Raw genomic sequence first — 19,050 nt, forward strand, 5'->3', positions numbered from 1 at the left:
CTTTTTCTAAATGCGGCAATACCAAATGTGTTTTATTATTAATTATTATTATTATTATTATTACTGTATTATTATTGTTTTATTTTAAATGGGGCAAAAGGGGTGTGATTTGAATGTTTAGGGTTTTTTTTCATATTTTTTAAAAAAAAATTTCTTACCTTTTTTTATTCATTTTACTATACTTTTTCCCTACACTTTATACTAAAGCAATACTGTTCTCCTGTGATTGCTGGCGTTCTGTCTTCATTCACATAAAACACGTAATGGCAGCAACAGGGGTTATCATCTGACTCCACGCTGCCATGCCAACCCATTGGCTCCCTGTAATTGAGTCACAGGGCCGCCGATGGTGGCCGGGAACAGCGCGATCCCTGCCTGAACGCTTTAGATTGCGCTGTCAGAGTTTGGTGGTAAAAACCTTGTGAGAGACTCCCTTTAAAAACAGGACCACCCACTGGACCAAAAATCCAAAAAGATCAGAGGTTTAAGTGATGAAAACACAGGTTATTCTGAAGCTTTTCCTATAAAATTATATATCTGTCACACTGAGCTGTCTTGGCAGCATTGGACTCTGTTCAGACTGCAGATTCTGACATTCTGTCCACTGGTTTCTCTGGTATCTGGGATCAACACAAGTAGACTCGGGTGTCAAACTGCTGTGTGCTGATTCATAGGCAGGCTAGCAAGCGTTAATGTCTGCTAGTCTGCTTGCTCCTTTAATCACATTTTGTGGGGAGACCTATCACATCTGCTCCCCTCCTATTTATACTCTTGGAATCTTTCTACCTATGCCAGCTATAGTTTATTCTGTGGTGGTCTGTGAGGTGTGGTGTGTCAGACTCTCTCTAGTAAAAGTTGTGTTCTGTAGTGCTTTTTGATTGGTTCAGTTGTGGAGTGTACCCCTTTTGTTTTGTACTTCCTTCCTGCTCTTGTTTTCCCCCTGAATCTCTTATTGTCTTATAATAATAGTAATAATAATAATAATAATAATAATATTTGTTCACTTATATAGCACTAGTAATTCTACAGCACCTTACATACATCATCACTGTCCCATTGAGGCTCACAATCTAAATTCCCTATCAGTATATTTTTGGAGTGTGAGAGGAAACCGGAGAACCCGGATAAAATCCACGCAAACACGGGGAGAACATACAAACTCCTTGCAGATGTTGTCCTTGGTGGGATTTGAACCCAGGACCCCAGCACTGCAAGGCTCCAATGCTAACCACTGAGCCACTGTGCCGCCCTGTGTGACAGAGTTTTGGTTTTTCCCTTGTCTGTCTTTTTCTGTGGTTTCAACACACTTCTGTCCTGTCCTTCCCAGGGTAAGGGGAAATTTGATTATGACTGGTCAGGAGCAGGACCAGGAAGGAGACTCAGGCCTTCCCACCATTAGTAGTATCCCTGAGAATAGGGATAGCATAGGACCTCCAAGCCTGAGGGATAGCTTAGGAGCCCTGGTTCCCCACTATCTCAAAGTCATTGTGACAATATCGACCTACTCTGCTCCCCCTGCTCTATAACATGGTGCCTGCAGATTATAATGCATTTTCTTGGGGACAGGTTCCCTTTAAAGAAAGGCTTATGGCTTTTGTAAAAACAGCCTCCTTCAGTTTGAAAAGTGCTGATCTACACAACATGTGAGAATTTGAAGGAGCAGCACAACCTGTCTCTTGCCTAGACCAATTCTTTCAAAATAAAAAGCACTAAATACACCATTTTAGTCTTCAAAAAAAGAATGATCCACTGACAATGTAACTGGAGAATGTATTATGCAATTGAACAGAAGGTATATTAAATGACGTTTATTATAAAATAATTAAGCTTTATTTATGTAAGATTAGAGAACCCCATTATGACTCCTGTTTTATGAATTGTTTACTACATTACATGGCCAATGTTATATTTATTACATAAGACATTTACACACTATAAACTCTAATTCATTTTGTTAATAAATAACCAGGGCCAGGGTTCAGTTTGCCACATAATTTTATGTGATACTTTTTTACTGGATGACCTTATTATATGAACTTTACTGCTAGTTACAAAGTATTAATCAGTGCCACTTGTTGACTTCAAAAGCAGTACTACCATTTAGAAAATACTTTACTTATTAAGAGGAACAGTGGCGTACCACTAATAGTGGGAGACCACATGGCCATTATGGCACCCGACCGATGTGACAATTTCAGTGGTATCTTCATTTTCAGAGTAGGAGTGCTGCGGGGAAGACTGTGGGGAATATATTGTGTGGTGGGCTTTGGAAGCCATCATACCATGTTGGAAACTGTGAAAGCTATTGTACTGTTTGAAGGCACTGTCAGTAATATCATACAGTGTTGTGGTGAGCATCATACTGTTTGCAAGTTGTGGGAGGCATGGTGAGAGGCATCATACTATGTGGGGGGTTGTGGAAGCTATTGTACTGTTTGAAAACACTGTTGGAGCTATAAAACAGCGTGAAATTGTGTGGTGAGCATCATTCTGTTTGGCGGTTGTAGGAGGCTATTATGTTGTGTGAACAGCATTATACTATGTGGGGGGTTGTGAGGGCCATCATACTGTATGTGGCTTCTGAGGGACATCATACTGTGTGTGGGCTCTGAGGGCCATCATACTATGTGTGGACTCCGAGTGCCATCATACTGTGTGTGGGCTCTGAGAGACATCATACTGTTTCTTAGAAGTTATGGGCGTCATCATACTGTGTGTGGGTGGGTGGCTGTGACTAGAGATGAGCGAGTCTCAGGCTTGAGGTTTGGGGTTTTGGCTTGGAAAATGACGTGAAAATCCCCATGGTGAGTTGAGCACTGTGCTGGTGTCTGAGTGATTACCTGCATTGTCCGCACTGCTGGAAGTGTTTGTTCGTCTCAAATTATTAGGCTTTCATTCAGCATACTGAGATACAGGAGTGGGGCAGGGAGAAAATGGCTGGGGATCACAAAGGACTAGTCAGGACTCTACTGTCCCCAGGCTGTCTTTTCAAACTATGGTATCTCTGAAATGCCACAGTTTTTCAGGTAAAAACATACCTGGCTGCAATTCTGCAGCCAGGCTCTGATTAACACTGCCTCTAATTTAGGCAGCATGTATTTGTGGTCAGGGAATGACCCCATGTACTCATACCTAATGACAGAGTTCTCCTGAAAGTTACTTCAAGGGCAATGACCATGTTACAGCTGTCTGCACATGGGTGTTTGGGATTCTTTTGGAGGAGTGTCTGGTTTGGCTTCTATCTTGTCAAGTTGCAAGGTTTCTTAAAGGACTTGCCATTCACTTACAGGGTATCCACATCCAATAGGTGTTATTAGAGGGATCATTTGCATACATTATACCCATGGAACATTGTTTACCGTAAGGGGTACTTTGCACACTACGACATCGCAGCTGCGATGTCGGTGGGGTCAAATCGAAAGTGACGCACATCCGGCGTTGCAGTCGATATTGTAGTGTGCAAATCCTTTTACATATGCTTAACGAGCGCAAAAGCGTCGTTATCGTATGATCGGTGTAGGGTCCTACATTTCCATAATTTAGCAGCAGCGACGGTACGATGTTGTTCCTCGTTCCTGCGGCAGCACACATCGCTGTGTGAGAAGCCGCAGGAGCAAGGAACATCTCCTACCTGCGTCCCGGCTGCAATTCGGAAGGAAGGAGGTGGACGGGATGTTCATGTCCCGTTCATCTCTGCCCCTCCGCTCCTATTGGCCGCCTGCCGTGTGATGTCGCTGTGACGCCGCATGACCTGCCCCCTTAGGAAGGAGGCGGGTCACCAGCCAGAGCGACGTCGCAGGGCAGGTAAATGCATGTGAAGCTGCCGTAGCGATAATGTTCGCTACGGCAGCAATCACAAGATATCGCTGCTGCGACGGGGGCGGAGACTATCACACTCGGCATCGCAAGCATCGGCTTGTGATGTCGTAGTGTGCAAAGTACCCCTAAGTCTCATTTAGCCAGGTGACAATCTCAGCAAAGCGCCACGGTTGTGGCACGGTGTTGAAGTTGTGGTGTGGTTCTGCTGTTTCCATGAAAACACATTCATTCCCTATCTATTGGACAACTCATACATGGTGAATTAATAGATGACTATTGGGACCACACAAGGTCATGGAGCATGTGTGCTGTCCTTCCATTCAAAGTCTATGGGCTGATGAAATCAAAGTATATATGTATTTGAATATGGCAACATTACAGAATGTCTTTCCATTTCAGGTCGAATCCTATTACAACCCTCACTTTCCATAAATTCTTCCGGATCCTGCAGATACATGGAGCAATCAGCAAACCATTCCCTTCTCGCTTCACAGAACAGTTGTCTGAAACTGAACAGCCAAGGCTTAGCTTGGAATGGCTCTTCTCCACCATCCTGCATGGAATATAGTTATCCATATATTCAGCAGAGCGTCTCACCTAGCAGCAGGTTACATTACAATATTAAAGTGTGATTGTTATGCTCAAAAATCCCATAAATGTCATCTATGAAAAAAACATTTCTTGACATAGTTAATTCTTTTGTGTAAATTGGGCAGATAGATTTGTATAATGGCTTTATTTAAATAGTTTATTCATTTTTTAGTTAATTTTTCTTTCATTGCTTTAAAATTTCTATTTAGACAGATGTATTTTTCCACCACTAGATGGCACTGTAGTAATAGACCTCAAAATGCCCGGTAGCAGGTTTGTGGGTTGGCGACTTTTTTCCGTAAAGATGCACAAAATTATATACAACTGGTTGGCAGAAGGAGCATTCCATTTAGAAACTTAGAGCAAATTTTTCTTCTATAAATCCCCATGACAATTAAAGATTTCATTGTTAGGAAATGACTAAACCTATTCCATCTTACCTATTTGTTTATCTCATGTTGTACTAAATATTTCACTGCAGCAGATTTGATCAATAACAAATGTAATTTCACGCCCCTCTTCTTTCCAGTGCAGACGTTACTGACCATCAGTCCTCCTGGGCTTTGTTTTCAAGTGGCAGATATGTGACTACTGCAGCTTTCCATTGCTGTATTACAGGCATCATGGGCCCCATCACTGAGCGATGATGCCAGTAATCTGGCACGTGACTGCCGAGGCCACTGATTGGGTCTTAAGTACTGATCACTTGTAAAGCCCGCTTTACACACTTCAATATACAGTGCCTACAAGTAGTATTCAACCCCCTGCAGATTTAGCAGGTTTACACATTCGGAATTACTTGGCATTGTGACATTTGGCCTGTAGATCAGCCTGGAAGTGTGAAATGCACTGCAGCAAAAAAGAATGTTATTTCTTTTTTTATTTTTTTTTTTAAATTGTGAAAAGTTTATTAAGAGGGTCATTTATTATTCAACCCCTCAAACCACAAGAATTCTGTTTGGTTCCCCTAAAGTATTAAGAAGTATTTCAGGCACAAAGAACAATGAGCTTCACATGTTTGGATTAATTATCTCTTTTTCCAGCCTTTTCTGACTAATTAAGACCCTCCCCAAACTTGTGAACAGCACTCATACTTGGTCAACATGGGAAAGACAAAGGAGCATTCCAAGGCCATCAGAGACAAGATCGTGGAGGGTCACAAGGCTGGCAAGGGGTACAAAACCCTTTCCAAGGAGTTGGACCTACCTGTCTCCACTGTTGGGAGCATCATCCGGAAGAGGAAGGCTTATGGAACTACTGTTAGCCTTCCACAGCCTGGACAGCCTTTGAAAGTTTCCACCCGTGCCGAGGCCATGCTTGTCCGAAGAGTCAAGGCTAACCCAAGGACAACAAGGAAGGAGCTCCGGGAAGATCTCATGGCAGTGGGGACATTGGTTTCAGTCAATACCATAAGTAACGTACTCCACCGCAATGGTCTCCGTTTCAGACGAGCCCGTAAGGTACCTTTACTTTCAAGCGTCATGTCAAGTCTCGTCTACAGTTTGCTCATGATCACTTGGTGGACTCTGAGACAGACTGGTTCAAGGTTCTCTGGTCTGATGAGACCAAGATCGAGATCTTTGGTGCCAACCACACACGTGATGTTTGGAGACTGGATGGCACTGCATACGATCCCAAGAATACCATCCCTACAGTCAAGCATGGTGGTGGCAGCATCATGCTGTGGGGCTGTTTCTCAGCCAAGGGGCCTGGCCATCTGGTCCGCATCCATGGGAAGATGGATAGCACGGCCTACCTGGAGATTTTGGCCAAGAACCTCCACTCCTCAATCAAGGATCTTAAGATGGGTCGTCATTTCATCTTCCAACAAGACAACGACCCAAAGCACACAGCCAAGAAAACCAAGGCCTGGTTCAAGAGGGACAAAATCAAGGTGTTGCAGTGGCCTAGTCAGTCTCCTGACCTTAACCCAATTGAAAACTTGTGGAAGGAGCTCAAGATTAAAGTCCACATGAGACACCCAAAGAACCTAGATAACTTGGAGAAGATCTGCATGGAGGAGTGGGCCAAGATAACTCCAGAGACCTGTGCCGGCCTGATCAGGTCTTATAAAAGACGATTATTAGCTGTAATTGCAAACAAGGGTTATTCCACAAAATATTAAACCTAGGGGTTGAATAATAATTGACCCACACTTTTATGTTGAAAATTTATTAAAATTTAACTGAGCAACATAACTTGTTGGTTTGTAAGATTTATGCATCTGTTAATAAATCCTGCTCTTGTTTGAAGTTTGCAGGCTCTAACTTATTTGCATCTTATCAAACCTGCTAAATCTGCAGGGGGTTGAATACTACTTGTAGGCACTGTATCTCACAATCCGTCGTTGGGGTCAAGTTGTAAGTGACGCACATCCGGCATCGTTTGTGAGGTATCTGCGTGTGACACTTACGTGCGATCAGGATTGAACGCAAAACCGTTGATCGCAAACACATCGTATCTTTGTCTAGAATTGAACGTTTTGTTGCACGAACCTAGTCAATTGAAACGTGTGACATCCCTCATACGATTTTGATGTCTGAGGCAATGTGCGCAGGTGTGCGCTCTGCACCGCAGCTTAAAAAAGGTCCGCTTCAGAGCGCAGCTGGAAAGCTGCGTTCTGAAGCGCCTCACAATGTCTGTCATTCACTAATCTCTGTCAATCGGTCACTATCTCTGTCCCTCTCTCTCTGTCCATGTCAGTCTATCCCTCTTACCCTCTCTCTCATACTCACCGATCCCCGATCACCGGAGCGGCGCTGCACGGCATTCACACTGCTCCGGCGGCTTTTACTATTTTGAAAAAGCCGGCCGCTCATTAAACAATCTCGTATTCCCTGCTTTCCACGCCCACCAGCGCCTAGGATTGGTTGCAGTGAGACACGCCCCCACGCTGAGTAACAGGTGTCTCACTGCACCCAATCACAGCAGCCGGTGGGCGTGTCTATACTGTGCAGTGAAATAAATAATTAAATAATTAAAAAAAACGGCGTGCGGTCTCCCCCAATTTTAAAACCAGAGTACACCGCCGCTCCTGTCAGCTCCATGCAGCAACTGAAGACAGCCGCGCGATCAGCTGAGCTGTCACTGAGGTTACCCGCGGCCACCGCTGTATCCAGTAACAGCGGGTAACCTCAGTGACAGCTCAGCTGATCGCGCTATTCCCTTCATTAGCTGCCAACGCACCAGGGCAAATCGGGAAGAGCCGGGTACAGTCCCAGAACTGTCGCATCTAATGTATGCGGCAATTCTAGGCGGCTGCTGGCTGATATTGTTAGGCTGGGGGGCTCCCCATAACGTGGAGCTCCCCATCTTGAGAATACCAGCCTTCAGCCGTATGGCTTTATCTGGCTGGTTTTAAAATTTGGGGGACCGCACGCCGTTTTTTTAATTATTTAATTATTTATTTCACTGCACAGTATAGACACGCCCACCGGCTGCTGTGATTGGGTGCAGTGAGACACCTGTCACTCAGTGTGGGGGCATGTCTCACTGCAACCAATCATGGGCGGGGAAAGCAGGGAATACGAGATTGTTTAATGAGCGGCCGGCTTTTTCAAAATAGTAAAAGCTTCCGGAGCAGTGTGAATGCCGTGCAGCGCCGCGCCGGAGATCGGGGATCGGTGAGTATGAGAGAGGGCTGCTCAATTCAGTTACTCAGGAGATTAGTGGTCACCGGTGAGTCCTTCACTGGTGACCGCTAATCAGGACGCGGCACAGACAGAGCCGCAGCATGACAATCAAGTCGGGGGAAGTTCACCCGAGTTCATTCTGATCGTGCGGCTCTGTCTGTGTCTGCTGTCATCTGCCATTCACCTCTGCTACATGGCTGTCTGTGTCTGCTGTCAGCGGCCATGTAGCAGAGCTGAATGGCAGATGACATAGTAAAAACGCATCTCTACATTACACACGCTTGTCAAGTCAATAAATAAAAAAAAAAAAAAAAGGTGCCCAATGCATACGTCACAGAACACATGATCTAAAGGATCGCACACAAAATTGATCAATGTAACATAGACTACTAACGCACGTGTGACAGCAAATGAACGACCTACGTGCGATCTCATTAGATCACATATGCGATCTGGGTGTGTCACATCGCAAACGTGATTGCACAACAAATTGCAACGTGTAAAGCTGGCTTTAGGGTATGTGCGCACGTTGCTTTTTACCTGCTTTTTACCTGCTTTTTTGCGGCTTTTTCTTCTGCGCTGTTTAATGCCAAAATGGATGTGTTCTTCTATTCAAGCAAAGTCTATGGGAATTTGGGTTTCTTGTTCACACTATGTTGTTCAAAATGCTGCCTTTTTGTGGCAGAACTTTAGTCAAAAACTCAGCTTTTCAAAGAAGCAACATGTCAATTGTTTTTGCCATTTGGGTTTTGCACTGCAAAGCTGAGTTTTTGACCAAAGTTCTGCCACAAAAAGGCAGCATTTTGAACAACATAGTGTGAACAAGAAACCCAAATTCCCATAGACTTTGCTTGAATAGAAGAACACATCAATTTCGGCATTAAACAGCGCAGAAGAAAAAGCAGCAAAAAAGCAGGTAAAAAGCAACGTGCGCACATACCCTTAGATCTTACTTTATCACATCTGCTGAGGTTTAAATTGTTGTTCAAAGCCAGGATAACCCCTTTAAAGAAGACCCGTCACCAAACTATTCATGTTAAAAACTTGACACAAGATGTAAAGGTGTCTGCACAGTGGAATATATATATATATATACAGTTAGGTCCAGAAATATTTGGACAGTGACACAATTTTCGCGAGTTGGGCTCTGCATGCCACCACATTGGATTTGAAATGAAACCTCTACAACAGAATTCAAGTGCAGATTGTAACGTTTAATTTGAAGGTTTGAACAAAAATATCTGATAGAAATTGTAGGAATTGTACACATTTCTTTACAAACACTCCACATTTTAGGAGGTCAAAAGTAATTGGACAAATAAATCAAACCCAAACAAAATATTTTTATTTTCAATATTTTGTTGCGAATCCTTTGGAGGCAATCACTGCCTTAAGTCTGGAACCCATGGACATCACCAAACGCTGGGTTTCCTCCTTCTTAATGCTTTGCCAGGCCTTTACAGCCGCAGCCTTCAGGTCTTGCTTGTTTGTGGGTCTTTCCGTCTTAAGTCTGGATTTGAGCAAGTGAAATGCATGCTCAATTGGGTTAAGATCTTGTGATTGACTTGGCCATTGCAGAATGTTCCACTTTTTTGCACTCATGAACTCCTGGGTAGCTTTGGCTGTATGCTTGGGGTCATTGTCCATCTGTACTATGAAGCGCCGTCCGATCAACTTTGCGGCATTTGGCTGAATCTGGGCTGAAAGTATATCCCGGTACACGTCAGAATTCATCCGGCTACTTTTGTCTGCTGTTATGTCATCAATAAACACAAGTGACCCAGTGCCATTGAAAGCCATGCATGCCCATGCCATCACGTTGCCTCCACCATGTTTTACAGAGGATGTGGTGTGCCTTGGATCATGTGCCATTCCCTTTCTTCTCCAAACTTTTTTCTTCCCATCATTCTGGTACAGGTTGATCTTGGTCTCATCTGTCCATAGAATACTTTTCCAGAACTGAGCTGGCTTCATGAGGTGTTTTTCAGCAAATTTAACTCTGGCCTGTCTATTTTTGGAATTGATGAATGGTTTGCATCTAGATGTGAACCCTTTGTATTTACTTTCATGGAGTCTTCTCTTTACTGTTGACTTAGAGACAGATACACCTACTTCACTGAGAGTGGTCTGGACTTCAGTTGATGTTGTAAACGGGTTCTTCTTCACCAAAGAAAGTATGCGGCGATCATCCACCACTGTTGTCATTCGTGGACGCCCAGGCCTTTTTGAGTTCCCAAGCTCACCAGTGAATTCCTTTTTTCTCAGAATGTACCCGACTGTGGATTTTGCTACTCCAAGCATGTCTGCTATCTCTCTGATGGATTTTTTCTTTTTTTTCAGCCTCAGGATGTTCTGCTTCACCTCAATTGAGAGTTCCTTAGACCGCATGTTGTCTGGTCACAGCAACAGCTTCCAAATGCAAAACCACACACCTGTAATCAACCCCAGACCTTTTATCTACTTCATTGATTACAGGTTAACGAGGGAGACGCCTTCAGAGTTAATTGCAGCCCTTAGAGTCCCTTGTCCAATTACTTTTAGTCCCTTGAAAAAGAGGAGGCTATGCATTACAGAGCTATGATTCCTAAACCCTTTCTCCGATTTGGATGTGAAAACTCTCATATTGCAGCTGGGAGTGTGCACTTTCAGCCCATATTATATATATAATTTTATTTCTGAACATGTTTTTGTAAACAGCTAAAATAACAAAACTTGTGTCACTGTCCAAATATTTCTGGACCTAACTGTATATAAATATTTTTTTTTCTTATTTTGCTTCTGTTTTTTTTTTTTTAAATAAAATTTTTATTGGGTTTTTTAACATAACAGTCAATCAAATACATAAATTCAAGCAGTGCATACATGGGCAAGAAAAAGTGTGCTTAAATGGACCGCAACATTCATCTAAGCTATATTAGAATAAACAAACTATGAAATAACCAGCATCAATCTCCAGCTTACCCATCGAGCCACTGAACTTCCCCATGTGGAACCATTCAGAATCCTTAAAGGGTGTGACTATGTGAATTATCTCATCTGGAGAACAATATTTTTCGATGAATGCCTTCCAAGTTTTGAAATATTTAGGTATTTGTTATTTTTTTTTTCGTCATCCCGTCTCTCCAAATGTAATAAATGCTTCAATTGCTGCAAAAATTAATTAATCAAAGAGGTATTAGGGTCTAACCAGTGTTTAAGTAATAGCCTTTTTGAGAGGCGCAGCACCACATGGAGGAGCCGAGGTGGAAAGTGAAGGTCACTCAATCTCTAATCATTTCCCGACCAGTAGTGAAACAATGCCAAAGTATTCGTTAGAGGGAACTTAAGGAATCAAATACATTCAATACAATTGGTAATGTCCCCCAAAAATTTCACCAAGGGCACGACTATAGTCCATGTAACAAATCAGTGGAGGGAGTTTTGAACTTTGGGCATTGAGTGATCTTATCCGGTTTTAAAGGGGACGCCAGTAGATTGGAAGCATAAATGGCTCTATGCATCATTTTATACTGAGTCTCCCTCCACTGTTCTTTAAGAACATGCTTTCATAGAACATTCCACCCATCCCTGATTTTAGGCCCAATGTCTTGGTCAGTAAGCTGTTTCTCCCACTGTTTAAAAAAAATGTCTGGGTGTATGTCTAACAGATCCTCTCTCAGCCTCCTACTCTTTTTATGACCAATAACAACCAACTCACTCAAAAACCAACTCAAAAAATCAATAATAATATATTTTTATTAAGTACATAAGGAAAGATAAGGTGTAATGACATTGATGGCACACAAGATGGCGCACATCCACAGGCAGGAGAAAACAAGTCAAAGAATGACTGTATATTATAAACAGGCAAAGCAAATATAAAAATGGCCAAAAATTAATCAAAGTCGATAGGAGAGCCTATAAGGATGAAAATATGTCTACTCAGAAGTTCAAATAATAGATAGACACTGCATCAAAATAAATCAAAACAGTGGACAGACCTGTAGACATAATTCCTTGCTAGGACGCCATCAGCTCCCTATGCGCGGTTCAGCATAGGGCCTTCGTCAGGGGGCGCCCAGCCAGCCATAAACAGATCACTCACCAGATGTCAGTAACAACCCATCCAATCCACAAACGCAACAAAATAAACCATAGATGTCCATACATTTAGTGATGTGCAATAATGAGCAATGAAACAAAGAAAAAGTATTAAACACTCTAACTGAAATATATTTAATACTTCATACAAAAGTCTTTGTTGGGGATGACAGCTTCAAGACGCCTCCTGTATGGTGAAATAGGTTGAGTGCATTGCTTAGGTGGGATTTTGTCCCATTCTTCCACACAAACACTCTTAAAATCCAATGACATCAGTACGTAGATTTGAACTAGACAATCCTTTACCTAAAATGTTTGAATAGCGGATCAACAATCTTATGCAAAGTCTAATTTATATGCATTTTAGAATTCACATAAAATCACAGACTTGAACGTACAGTGCTTTCAGGAAACCGACCTAAGATGAGCTTGGTTTGCGGGATCTGAACTGTGCCCTGAGTTTTAATCCGGACATCAGAATGTGACTCATTTCTGGTCCCAGACAGCCTTGAGAACCTGGTGCAAGAGTCCTACTTTTACAGTTAACATCTTTGTAACTTTGCTTTCAAGGTCTTCATTTTCTTCTTCTAAGAAGAGGAAGCATGTACACTTGGAAGAAAGGGAGAACTGGTCACATAACTGGAATATGGACACAAGGCAGAGTAATTATATATTTTTATTCTATCTGTTCCGTCGTGCCCAACCCTAGAATATTCTATAGGCCATTTTCCTCTGTGTTTCCTTGACTTTTTTCAATTGTTTGATGTTCATTTCCTTGCATTATTGATGATATCCATCCAACAAATATTTAGTATCCTGTGTTTCCGTTGCCCTCAGACCATTCTGAATAGTATTTCCCTTCCTAATGAATTTGTACTAACTGCATTATATATGTTATATATAATAATTATTAATTCTGTATTAGGTTGCATTTCATTGAAATATATATATATATATATTATATATAGTATTATGATATAATATATATATAGTTATCACTAGAATGTACAGGTAACTGTGGTTGTTTATGTGTATTGTAACTAATCTGTTTTATACTAACGACTATATTGTTCTTATTATAGCACCCCCTGCTGATTGCATGATGGACATGCACGGATATGAAAGTGATGGGCAGACAGTATCTTCCATTGACAAATGTTATCAGTCACTTACGTGGAAGCCCTACCAGACCTCATACTGGCATAGTCTGTATAATGCACATTCCGAGCAAATGTAAGAAATCACTTATCGAAAAAGTGGGACAATATTAGATATGTGTGATTGTAATCTCTCAAGAAGAATGACTGTAAATGTTATGAAGCCGTAAAATGGAAAAGGGCACTCTGACAGTGCGCATCTATGAAGATGGGGATAACCTTCTAGACTGAGCCATCGTGGGCAGGGTCTTCTCCTCCTGCACCAGTCGGTGCCCTGTACTGTTCATAATTATTCTACTTGTCTATGTATGCCCCCCTTTTTCACAAGTAAAGCGCCATGGAATAAATGGCACTATAATAATAATAAATAATAATAATAACCTTTTAAATTATTGCGTTTACTAATAGAACAGTGTATTGTTCATGATCATTTGTGCATTTCTCATTACCCATACACAGTATATCTTTTATATTCAAGCATAGATGCTAAGCTCATATCATTTCTTTCTAATAAATCCTTGCCATCTTCACGTACTTTAATGGCTTTGGAGAGGCTGTTTAATGACCTTATTCTTTTCTTATAGTCCTGCTGTGGGATATCAAGTAATCACCGACAAAGGATTTAACTTTTCTACAGTGGATGATGCATATGTATGCCAGAAAAAGAACCACTTTCAGGTGACGGCTCACATCCGAGTGCTTGGAAACCCCAAATATATAAAAACACAGCAGGGCCTGAATCCTGTTGACAGTTTTAATCTGAAAGTCTTTGGAGTTAAGGTAAGCTGCATGCCACAGATAGTTATATTTTTCAAATGATGTATTATGTGATAGTATGAGAAGCATTGGAATCCGAGGTCTAAATATGGCCTTTGTAAAGTCAGCGTGTGTAAGAACCTTCTGTGTGGGTTATTTCCTGGGTAAAAAAAGATTAAAAGCGTATTTGAAGACAGTAAAATTAGGAATTATGAAACTCGGGTCAATTGGTTTAAAAATGTAGCAATATCATGAAGTGGAATTTTGGTTTATTTATAACTGTTTAACCCCTTCATGACTGGCCGATTTTGCGCTTTCCGTGTTTTTTTCACTATTCTTCAGAGAGCCGTAACATTTTTATTTTTCCGTCAAGCCTGCCATATGAGGGCTTGTTTTTTGCTTGTTTTTTTGCGGAATGAGTTGTACTTTTAAATAAAACTATTAGTTGTACCATGTCGTGCACTCAAAAAGGCAAAAAAGTTCCAAATGCTGAAAAATTGCAAAAAAAAGTGCGATTGCACAATTGTTTTTAAGATATTTTATTCATTGTGTTCACTATATGGTAAAACTGTTATATTGGTGTTATCCTCAGGTCAGTGCAAGTTCATAGACACCAAACATGTATAGGTTTACTTTTATCTAAGGGGTTAAAAAAATAAATAAAATGTTTGTCTAAAAAAGTGGCGCACGTTTTGAGCCATTTTCCGTGACCCGTAGCGGTCTCATTTTTTGGGATCTGGAGCTCATTGATGGCTTATTTTTTGTGTCTCGAGCCGACGTTTTTAATGGTTCCATTTTTGTGCAGATTGTACACTTTGATCGCCTGTTATTGCAATTTGCGCAAAATTTTCCGCAACCAAAAAACATTCATTGATGTTATATTTTGATACATCCGGCATTTCTGAATGCGGCGATACCAAATGTGTATCTTTTTTTATTTTTTTAACCCTTTAATTTTTAATGGGGTGAAATGGGGGGTGATTTGAACTTTTAGGTTTTTTTATTTTTTTTAATTTTTCAAAACTGTTTTTTTCCTTTTTTTTATTTTATTAGGTCCTCTAAGGAACTATAAGGATCAGCAGTGTGATCGCTCTTCCATATCTGCTGATCACAGCTACACAGCTGTGAACACCAGATATGCTCATCTCCTGTCTCACACAGCTCTCGGCCAGGTGAAACAGGAAGTGAGTCATGTGAGCTACAGGAGTCATCACATGACCTTGTGCTACCATGACAACCATCAGATCCACGTGATCACGTTACATGACTTCCGGTGTTGGGCGGTGAGTAAACTTTAACCGCGACTGTGATTATAATGGCGCTGTCACATTTTGACAGTGCCATTTAAGGGGTTAACAAGTATGGGCAGATCGCGGATCTGCGTGTGCCTGCTAGGCACATGTCAGCTGTACAAATCAGCTGATGGCTGATATGTGCGCAGAATTCCCTGGCTGCCCGCGGCAGACGGGTGGGATTAAGGTCGGCGTCACACGGGACGATATGTCGTGCGATCGCGTGAGCGATCTCACCCGCCCCTGTCATTTGTGCGTCACGGGCAATTTGTTGTCCGTGGCGCACAAAGTCGTTTACTCCCGTCACACGTACTTACCTCCCGAATAACCCCGTTGTGGGCGGCAAACATCCTCTTCCTGAAGGGGGAGGGACGTTCGGCGTCACAGCGATGTCACACAGCGGCCGCCCAATAGAAGCAGAGGGGCGGAGATGAGCGGGACATAACATCCTGCCCACCTCCTTCCTTCCACATTGCCAGCGGGACGCAGGTAAGCTGTGTTCGTCGTTCCCGGGGTGTGACACGGAGCGATGTGTGCTGCCTCGGGAGCGACGAACAACCGGCGCGCAGAAGGAGGAACGACTTTATGAAAATGAACGTGTCAACGAGCAACGATAGGGTGAGTATTTTTGCTCGTTCACAGTCGTTCGTAGCTGTCACACTCTACGACATCTCTAACAGTGCCGGATGTGCGTCACGGAATCCGTGACCCTGACGACATATCGCCCGATATATAGTAGCGTGTGACGCCGGCCTAACACTATGTCCGCTGGGACATAATTTCACTGGCCGCGGTCATTATGGGGTTAAATCGAATCTGTCAGTAGGATCAATCCTCCTAAGCCGTCAATATGGGCATGTAGGTCATTGGAAGCTGAATACGATGATATCTGTGATCCAATATCTTATTCCAGAGAAATACACATTTTTCCTAATATGTAAATGAGCTGTTAAGATCTATGGGCCGGACACTGATCACTATGAGAATCGGCCTCCAGAACAGTGGGCATTAACAGTGTGAGACATATAGATCAGGAATGCAGAGTGTCAGTCATTACATGTATCACACTAGCAATGCTCATATAATAGAATTACAAATACTTAAATTTCAATTCTATTGTTATTTCATTGAGATGCAGTGAGCTGGAGGAAAAAAAAGTGCAATCTGGGGTTTTATCTGAGAAAGATAACTAAAAAATGTTGGACATGCTCACCTTAGCAGGTTGTGTGAGTCACAACCAACTAGAAATGACAAAATGACGGCTGCAGCAGCTCCACAAATGTAACAGCAAACACCAAGAGAAGAATGGTTAAGATTGCCGCACTGCCGTAGTCAGAGAAACATCCAGGAGTAGGTCAATAGTGATTTATTTCTATGCGTTTCAGAGAGACCCCTCTCCTTCCTCAGGAACATCACATTTACAAGGTGGTGTACATAGCTGGGAATATGTATGGAGCAGGTATCTTAAAGCACTGCCCCACTGCACAAATGGGGTTTTTTTTTGCACCATTATTGTTCTTCACCTTTTAGAATTTCACTTCCGCACTGCAAGTTGCAGATCTTTGTTTTTTTCACAGGTACACCCAGCGTTGGACTGGCTATCGGAGGAATCTACAGTAATTCCAGGCCTGGATTCAGTTACCTGCGTTGCACTCCAGAGCTCTCATCTGAGCTCCAGATTGCAGCCTAGACTGAACCGCGAGCGCTGAGTGATTGATCACCCGGCGATTGCGGTTCAGGTCATGACAGCTGCAGACAGGCCGGGCTGATCTCCGGTGCTCTCACCTGAACTCCGGATTGCAGCCCGGCCTGTCCGCAGCTGTCATGAACTGAACCGCAATCGCCAGGGAATCAATAACGTGGCGCTCGCGGCTCAGTCCTGCAAACTCTGAGATCAGTCCAGGCTGCAGGGGAGAGCTCCGGAGTGCAAAGCAGGTAACTGAATCCAGGCCTGGCATTACTGGAGATTCCTCCGGTAGCCAGTCCGACGCTGGGTACACCTCTAATCCAAGTAACTCAGTCAGCTAATATACTGCTAAAAAACCTTCCATATTACAGTGGGGTTCTAGACCATAGACATACATTTTGGAAAATGTTTGCGTTTTTTTTGTGATGTGTTTGTTTCTAGTAGTTTCCATATGTATAACATTATACAGAAGCAATTTTTCATTTGTGTGCTTTACATATTTATTGCTTGCATCGTACCAACTATCCATGTATAACATTGTGATGTTTTGTGTTCTCTGATACTGTTTTGTCTCACAGTACACCCCTTTTTTTCAATAGTGAAGGTGCGGTGCTTTGACATACCTGCTCCCTATATATACCCAACTGTGTACACCTCCTTGTATATGTGATTTTCCTGAGGAAGGAGAGGGTTCTCTCTGAAACACGTAGAAATACATCACTATTGACCTACTCCTGGATGTTTCCCTGACTATGGCAGAGTGGCAATCATACCAATTCTTCTCCTCCTGGTGGTTATTGTTAGTTCATAGAAATATAAGTACTTTGAAAAGCTGACAGGTCCTCTTTAATGGAAAAGCGGTTCTTGCATTACAAGCACCTATTTTTTAACTGCTTCTGCATTTCTGAGGTTTCTTAGAAAAACATAATTGAAAGTGTGGCTGGAGATTAGGTGCTTGAAGCTTTAAATTATCTGCTAATCCAAAAAGGTTCACATACTTTTGCCATTCACAGACCTTTGATATTGGATCATTTTTCCGAATAAAAAAAGTCAGTATAATAATTTTGATGCATTTGTTTGATTGGGTTCTTCATCTACTTGTGTAAAAATGTGATGTAGTTTTAGGTCAAATTTATGCAGAATTATTTTGAAGGGTTCACAAACTTTCAAGCACCACGGTAAATCTCTGCCAACGTCTTCCTGCTTGGTTATCTTCCCTAATAGATCTCTCCCTCTGTGTATATAGGGTCAGATCTGTCAGTCTAGCTAAGCAGATGGAGAGAATCCAGAATGAATAGTCATGTTGTCTCTGGCCATGTTCTCCAATATGTTTCCCTCTGAAATTTTGCAACAGTCCATATTTCAACATAGATGCTTGTAAAATAGAGGTGCTCTCTGATTTGTACTGCCAGTAGTTTGGGCAGTGTGATTGGGCTGTCAGGTTTCCTTTAAAGAGGTTTTCCCACAAGGTTCATTTTAATCAATAGATCTTGAAATAATAATAAAATCCACAATTGGAAGTGTTAAAAAAATGTACATGTTCTGAGATAATCTTATATATGTGACCCTGCTACATACTGTGTAATGGCTGTGTCTGACCGTATAGAGACATTATACAATATACAGACATTACTGCATGGGATCACAGCTGATTCTTTTTGTGAGGTAAAACATTTCCCTACCGGTATTTAAAAAATGTTTTACCTCAAAGTATGATTTGGGATCCCAAACTGTAATATTTAGATATTTCCTCCGCTGCCAGGCGATGTGGTATGTTCCTGTACGGTCAGACACGGCCATTACACAGTACATAGCAGGGACACACATATAACATTATCTCAGCACAGGAACATCTTTTTAAACACATTCAATTATGGAACTTATTCCATTTTCTATAAATTAACATTAACTTTGTTCGTGGGAAAACTCCTTTGAGTACCACAAGTAGGCGGAGCACATAGCCCAGTAATTAGAAGTATTGGCACTATACAATTTCAGTATGATAACATTCATTATTAAATGTTGTTAAAGGTAGA

At 42.0% G+C, this 19,050-nt stretch overlaps 1 protein-coding gene across 2 annotated transcripts in view; it reads left to right on the plus strand.

The window, feature by feature from the left end:
- The window catches only part of MYRFL (myelin regulatory factor like), a 335,757-nt gene that overhangs the window by 123,197 nt on the left and 193,510 nt on the right, over positions 1-19,050 (plus strand). For both annotated transcript variants that reach the window (XM_075344883.1, XM_075344884.1), the window contains 5 exons: positions 4,219-4,426; positions 12,693-12,784; positions 13,205-13,355; positions 13,864-14,059; positions 19,046-19,050. The exon at positions 19,046-19,050 is cut by the window's right edge and continues 72 nt beyond it. In XM_075344883.1, coding sequence (XP_075200998.1) covers positions 4,219-4,426; positions 12,693-12,784; positions 13,205-13,355; positions 13,864-14,059; positions 19,046-19,050 — 652 coding nt within the window. The remainder of the gene's footprint in view (positions 1-4,218; positions 4,427-12,692; positions 12,785-13,204; positions 13,356-13,863; positions 14,060-19,045) is intronic.

This window comes from Anomaloglossus baeobatrachus, chromosome 4, assembly GCF_048569485.1.
Source record: "Anomaloglossus baeobatrachus isolate aAnoBae1 chromosome 4, aAnoBae1.hap1, whole genome shotgun sequence".
Classification (NCBI taxonomy): domain Eukaryota; kingdom Metazoa; phylum Chordata; class Amphibia; order Anura; family Aromobatidae; genus Anomaloglossus; species Anomaloglossus baeobatrachus.